The sequence below is a fragment of the Mugil cephalus genome, chromosome 9 (assembly GCF_022458985.1).
Source record: "Mugil cephalus isolate CIBA_MC_2020 chromosome 9, CIBA_Mcephalus_1.1, whole genome shotgun sequence".
NCBI lineage: Eukaryota > Metazoa > Chordata > Actinopteri > Mugiliformes > Mugilidae > Mugil > Mugil cephalus.
In genome coordinates this window covers 17,863,311-17,870,750 of record NC_061778.1, presented here as the reverse complement: position 1 = coordinate 17,870,750, position 7,440 = coordinate 17,863,311, and the positions used below count along the sequence as shown (strand labels likewise).

General features: G+C 37.7%; 1 protein-coding gene across 3 annotated transcripts; it reads left to right on the top strand.

The window, feature by feature from the left end:
• The first annotated feature begins 2,659 nt into the window (after window positions 1-2,659).
• On the top strand, window positions 2,660-6,705 carry LOC125013707 (transcobalamin-1-like). 3 transcript variants are annotated; one of them, XM_047594589.1, is made up of 5 exons: window positions 4,252-4,600; window positions 5,698-5,803; window positions 5,965-6,106; window positions 6,187-6,323; window positions 6,411-6,705. In XM_047594589.1, the coding sequence occupies exons 2-5, from the start codon at window positions 5,722-5,724 to the stop codon at window positions 6,515-6,517; spliced, it is 468 nt and encodes a 155-aa protein (XP_047450545.1). In that variant the 5' UTR covers window positions 4,252-4,600; window positions 5,698-5,721; the 3' UTR covers window positions 6,518-6,705. The 3 variants fall into 3 exon arrangements, with proteins under 3 accessions (XP_047450547.1, XP_047450546.1, XP_047450545.1); XM_047594591.1 differs by lacking the exons at window positions 4,252-4,600; window positions 5,698-5,803; window positions 5,965-6,106; window positions 6,187-6,323 and adding exons at window positions 2,660-2,791; window positions 2,879-3,020; window positions 3,100-3,236; XM_047594590.1 differs by lacking the exons at window positions 4,252-4,600; window positions 5,698-5,803; window positions 5,965-6,106; window positions 6,187-6,323; window positions 6,411-6,705 and adding exons at window positions 2,660-2,791; window positions 2,879-3,020; window positions 3,100-3,236; window positions 3,324-3,594.
• The last annotated feature ends 735 nt before the right edge of the window (window positions 6,706-7,440 follow it).

The window sequence follows — 7,440 nt, the reverse complement described above, 5'->3', positions numbered from 1 at the left end:
TATTTTAATGTTTTACTCAATATTATACGGGGAGCATATATTTTATAGTTCAACAACACCCATCAAATTATTTTCCCAGTACTCAATGCATATGAAGTCGTTTCTGTCCGGCTGGCCTTCAGCAGATGGGTCCCTCCATATGATTTGGGTTCTGCTCCAGGTTTCTTCCTGTTAAAAGGGAGTTTTTCCTTTCCACTGCCACCTCCAGGCTGCTTTTGTAAAGCATCATGAGACAGTTTGTATTGTTATTGAAAATTGAACTGTATATTCACGTCACTACATCTGTGTAATTAATTCCAACATGTATTGATAAGACTGTGTAGACATAACTGCAATCACAGCTGGGCAAGATGTTGGCCCTGAAAATGAATCAGCCATCACAGCAGTGTGGTACAGTGTCCATCCAGCAAAGCAGAAAGATGACTACCACCACAACAGTCAGTCTTCAGTTTCGAGAGACAGAAGTAGAATTGAAACTTAAGTTTAGGTCCGGAACTGAATTAACCAGCTTGCATTTCAGAAGGAAGACAAAGGAGTTGAAATCCTTACAGTGATGTATATATGATGATTATGATTAAATCTGATTAAATCTTTCATGCCATAGTAGGATGCAAAGCATGTTAAGCCCCGTTTCTTTTGTTTCTGAGTAGATCAAAGTGCTATTGAGCTAAAAGTCTCCTAATGAAGCTATGGGTCTGAACATACATTGCAATGAAGCCTTACCTCATAATCCCGAATCTGAAAATACACTACACATTAATTCACATTAATATTGTGCATCAGCTATTTTATCACATCTTAAAGTTGTTCTTTCAGTTTCAGAGCTTAGCCCATTTAGACCTCATTTCCAAGCTTGAAGAGGTTATTTAGTTAGCCAGCTGGCTAGCTCACTCACTAGACAACAACAAGTAATTGTTGTTATTTTTTTTAAACTAGAATATTATGTGAGCTGAGATATGACACAGTGCAAGACCTTTGCTTGCTTTATTTTAGTAACCAAAACCAGTACATACCATGTACTTATGCGTCATATCGCAGTTTTTGACAACTGAGAAAAATTCAAACTATGACAGTAATCAAAATATCTCACTTCTGCACCAATGAGTAAAGCTGTAATAAAGGAATCTGATATATTGGGCATCGTAGATAGGTACAAAGCATTCAAGGACAGTCCTGTTTGAGTTTGGAGGAATCACACTACATGTGTTTGCTTCCCCAACATGTGCTCGAGAAAATGTTAAGTCATTGAGGAAAATAAATATTACCATTTGGCCAAACATCAAAACCAAAGAAATGACTTTCCAAAATATGTTGCTGGTGGTTTTGGAAACAGATGCCAAGTTTCTACGCATGAATTCCACAAAGTAATTTTTATTCCTTTATTGCAGGTTGCAGTTTGTGTTGTAAACATAGCAGATCGCCACAATCAGCAGCAGTAATCAGAAACCAACACACTAGCGTTGAGCGATTTCTCTGAGTTCCACAATCCATGTACGTGATCAAAACTGGGACAAGCCTCATACCCGGCCTCCTGGTGCACATCACAATCATGTGGCGGTTTGGATCATTATTGAACTGGCAAGTCTCCTGGTGTTCCCAATAAAGTGTTTTAGATAGATAGATATTACCATTACCCAACAAAACCTTAGGTTTGTTTGTGAAAGTTTAGCTGCTATGGAAATGAAAGACAATGAGGTCCTTGACACTAAATCAAAAACAGTATTATGTTGGTAAAAACTTTTTTGGTTTTGGTGTTGGCAGTCTTTGCCCTCACAGCAGATATTATAGAAATTAGAGTAACAGTGTCACTTGAAAGTCAATATATGATATCAAATTGTTTGGGGGCATCTGACAACAAAACATAACTACAAGTTATAATAAGCTGCTTGTGTAAATGGGCTGTGAAGTTGAAGTTAATGAGAGGACACCCTGTTAATATTTTATTAACTACGTTGTGACCACGTTTGGTTAGTAGTTGTCACAAACAAGACTTTAGACTTTATTGTCCCCTTGGGGAAATTCTTCTTCACAGTACTGTCTCCGTTCCACAAAGACCACCACAGTACACTGGACACATAGCAAAACACAAAAGAGACACACACTCAAAGACAAACAAAACATATTTAACATTTAGCTCAGTTCGCTCTGAGCGAGTCCTCTTGTTTGGGGCTGCCATGGTAGCAGGACGACTGAAATTGTGGAGGTTTTGTCTCCCCCTTCAGGCAGTGGCAGTAAACACATAAACATAGTTGAAATGTGCTTTCCTCTAAGTTTCTTTTTTAAACTGGAGCATCAGAAACCTTTCTTGGATGTTTCTGTGTGTCATTCTTCCTTAACATCAGAGACAGTGAATTCATAGAACCCAGGTTTCATAAATAACTTTCGTTTGTCTGCCATATAACCCCCCCTTACTCTGTCACTTTCCACACAAAACTTGTTTTAATAGCACAAGCTATAAGCAATCTGAATACAGCACCACCCTGGAGAGGTCATAACAGAGTTAACTGAGCTTGACAAATGATGCAGTATTTTAGCAGCACAAACATGACTTCAGCTCAAGGTGACTCTTTAACTAGTTCAATGAAAAGCATTATCAGCATTATCAGATAAGCTCAACAAATTCAATTCAGTTCAGTTTATGAACAGTGATAAGGGCATTGCAATATAAGTAATGCAAGCACATTGTGCAGTTACTTCAGCTGAGTCGACCAACCAACAGCTATGATGGCATTGCCTGCTGTCTTTCCTGCAGCCCTGTTGCTGCTGCTGCTTCCTGGGACTCTGACACAAAGTAAGCTTCAGAATAATTTGTTCAACTTTATTTGAAGAGGTTTTTATTCCATCTGAATATCTTTTTATTTATCTATCTATCATACAGCTTTTCGAACACTTCCTATTAATGTGGTGGTGGAGAACAGCGTCGACAAAACTGTGCCGTTGACCTACAGCACATATGTGGTTGATGGAGGGACTCTGCTTGATGCACTGGAGACACTCATGGAGACCAATGCAAACTTCAAGTAAGCACTGCATTCTTGGATGTCATCTGACTCTAAAATTTGTACTGGTTTTATATACTACCTCTTTTTGATCACGCAGGTTCACCTACACGAAGTATCCAGACTTAGGACCATACCTGGAGAGTGTGAACGGTGTGGCTGGAAATCCTGCAGAGCATACCTACTGGGAGCTGCTGTCCCAGAAAGAAGGTGGCAAAGTTGTACCACTGGATGTTGGTAAGTCCACCATGAATATGTCTGTCAAGCTAATGGTGATTTGACTGTAAACCCAATTATAACACACTAAATGGATATCATTCACAGGTATTGGACTTTACATTCCCAGCGAAAATGAGACAATCATCCTGAATTTTACAAAGTGGTCTGAGTCAGCTGATGGAAAAAAAAAACCTATAGCACATCATCATACATGAAGAACACAAGGCATTGGTTGTTGAGTAATAATATCTGAATAAAATGTTCTAGGGAAGATTTTGTTCCACAAGAGGAATACAGTGTTTCACAACATTACTATGATGGAAACGGCTGATATTATTGTGAAAGTACGCTGGACACTTTTTTCTTGGTGTATTAAAGATACTTACATTGATCTCAGTGTGCAGATCCTCTTTTTCAATCTATCATAGAAAGACTCATTCACTCATTTTAAACTCTGGAAGGTGAAGTTGGTGTTTGTCTCATGGGTGGACTAAAACTAAAATATAAGAATATCAAAAAATATATAAAAAGATATATATCAACAAACAAGGCAGTGTTCAAGTAAGAAAGATGCTTATAAATATAAATGTACGTATATGTGCACACATCTCCTGTTGGCAGGGAGATGCAGACAGTGCAAAAACAGCAGGTATATGAAAGAAATATAGGTATATGTACATATAGTTAGGATTGGAAGGAGTATTGCACATTGACAGGATATGAAAAATTAATATGCATATATCTGTATCTGTAAATCTTATATACGCACACATCTACCCATTTAGGAGGGATGCAGACAGTGTAAAGCAGCAGGTATAAGAAAGTATAATTATGTAAGAGAGCTTTTATTAAACTTTTATTAAACACGCCCACTACACAGGTGGCTTGTCAGTGTCACAAATTACTTTTTCCCAACATCAACAAAAATAATTACAAATAAACTAATAATTATTGAGAGTACAATTCAACACTCTCACTTGATCTCACATTATTATGTCAAACACTTTACACTCAGTCAAAAGTAAACACAATGACGTCACTGTTTCCATTTTATTTTCTACTTTAGTTATTCTTTAGTTATTGGCAAACTTAACTTAAATTTTGTTGCAGGTTTAGTCATCAGATCTGCTACCATCTTGTCAGTTGGACAATACTCCAAAAGTACTTCCTCGTCATTCACAGTGGACCGTATGAAATGACACTTTATATCCTCGTGTTTACACCTCAGTCGTCTGACAGGAATCTTAGCTAGCTTTCACTTGTTTCAGTTGTAGCCCATATATGGACTCCTCTATATGTGGACTCCTCTAGCTTGCACACCAAATCTTTGTTTGTGTGAGATTTTATCTCGTAGCCCTCTGAGGTTGATCTACTTAAAAAAGGTAAGGCAACTTTTTACATAAGATTATTATGTAGATAATGCAAGGCTAGTCTTCGTATAGGCTACTTAATTTCTTGTTGTAAGAAATGAGTTTTGCAAGTAGAGTAAAGGGCCGTAGCTAAAGCAACAGTGTCCTGATTGTCCTCATACACCATCAATAGTGCATACAGATGGTTATCAATACCATCTTAGAGCAGTTTCAGGTACGGACACTCTTGAATGGTTGTAGAGCCTCACAAGTGGACAGTGCTACTATGGGTTGCTTTTCGATTTTCCGCGAGCTGGCTTGGGTTAAGTTTACATGAAAACCAGTTGCACTTCATCTATCATTAACATCAGCAGCCCTGTTTGCATCACTGTAAGCTTGTATACTCATGTTCTCATCACATTTTCTACGACACAACTTCCTGTCACTTGTACCTTTGAATTAACCCAAAAGGGGGTTTGAAGGTGGTTCCTTTCAGATACTTCAGTACATGTTTGATGGCACATGCTGTTCAGTATGTTCAGAAAGGTACTCTGACAGTTTGCTTACTACAAAACTCAGAGCAGATCTTGTACAGACAGTCAAATAGATAAGACTGCCCACTGCTACTCTGTATATGGCAACATCACCCATCAATGCAGCATCATGAGTGAAATTTAATTTCTGTTCTCAAGGTGTTGATCTGGGTTTACAATCCTGCATGTTGAACCGTTCCAGGATTTTACCAACAGGCTTTGATTGTGATGTTGTTACACACTTGTCACTCTGGTCAAAAGCATTTGACTGAATCATTTGTAACACAATCCCATTCCTAGAGCGTAGCCTCCTTTCACGGTTAAACCTGAAAGTCTGTACTTCCAGTGTATCTACCCGGTTCTAACACATTCCCATTCTTAGAGCCTAGCCTCTTTTCACAGTTAAACCTGAAAGTCTGTACTTCCAGTGTATCTACCCGGTTGTGACACAATCCCATTCCTAGAGCCTAGCCTCTTGCCATGGTTAAACCTGAAACTCTGTACTTCCAGTGTATCTCACCTTTGCATCTTTATTAAAATACACATTTCATGTGAAAATGTGACACCACCTTGAAGGAATGATAAATGTTTCTCCAGTCACCTCCTTCGATATAAAAGCTGATGCGTGGAAGCAGTGATTTGTTCCTCTTTCCTTTGATTGCTGCTTGGACAACAAGAGACAACACAAAAATGGCAGAGACTGGTAAGTGAATTGTGTCAATATCAGAAATTTTTATTCCAGCAACAAAGTATTTAAAATTCTGTTTTTAACTATTATTTTTTTTATTATTATTATTTTCATTCCTTTGTTTGAAGAGAGATTTTCATTCCATCTGACTATAGTTTTGTTTATCTATCATACAGATTGTAAGACAATTTCTTTTGTTCTGGTGGTGAAGAACAGCATAACCGGAGCTCAACCATTGAACTACGATGCATCTGTGGTTGAGAGAGGGATTCTACTTGGTGGACTAAAGAGACTCATGGATACCAACCCAAATTTTAAGTAAGGACTGCATTGATGGTTGTCATCTCAATTATACAATTTCTACTGGTTTTATATACTACCTCTTTTTGATCACGCAGGTTCACCTACACAGAGAATCCAGACTTCGGCCCATACCTGGAGAGTGTGAACGGTGTGGCTGGAAATCTTGCAGAGCATACCTACTGGGAGCTGCTGTCCCAGAAAGAAGGTGGCAAAGTTATACCACTGGATGTTGGTAAGTCCACTATGAATATGTCTGTCAAGCTAATGGTGATTTGACTGTAAACCCCATTATAACACACTAAATGGATATCATTCACAGGTATTGGATGTTACATTCCCAGCAAGAATGAGAAAATCATCCTGAATTTTACAAAGTGGTCTGAGTCAGCTGATGGAAAAAAACCCATAGCACATCGTATGTCATAGATGAAGAACACAAGGCATTGGTTGTTGAGTAATGATAACATCTGAATAAAATGTTCTGGGGAAGGTTTTGTTCCACAAGAGGAATACAGTGTTTCACAGCATTACTATAATGGAAACGGCTGATATTATTGTGATTTGAAAGTACGCTGGACACTTTTTTCTTGGTGTATTAAAGATACTTACATTGATCTCAGTGTGCAGATCCTCTTTTTCAATCCATCATAGAAAGACTCATTCACTCATTTAAAACTCTGGAAAGTGAAGTTGGTGTTTGTCTCATGTGTCAGTGAGCCAGACAGTGCACATATGGGTGGACTAAAGAACAAAATATAAGAATATCAAAAAATATATAAAAAGCTATATTACAACAAACAAGGCAGTGTTCAAGTAAGAAAGATGCTTATAAATATAAATGTACGTATATGTGCACACATCTCCCGTTGGCAGGGAGATGCAGACAGTGCAAAAACAGCAGGTATATGAAAGAAATATAGGTATATGTACATATAGTTAGGATTGGAAGGAGTATTGCACATTGACAGGATATGAAAAATGAATATACATATATCTGTATCTGTAAATCTTACATACGCACACATCTACCCTTCAGGAGGGATGCAGACAGTGTAAAGCAGCAGGTATAAGAAAGTATAATTATGTAAGAGAGCTTTTATTAAACTTTTATTAAACACACCCACTACACAGGTGGCTTGTCAGTGTCACAAATTACTTTTTCCCAACATCAATAAAAATAAATACAAATAAACTAATAATTATTGAGAGTACAATTCAACACCCTCACTTGCTCTCACATTATTATGTCAAACACTTTCTACTCAGTCAAAAAGTAAACACAACGACATCAGCGTTTCCATTTTATTTTCTACTTCAGTTATTCTTTAGTTATTGGGAAACTTAACTTA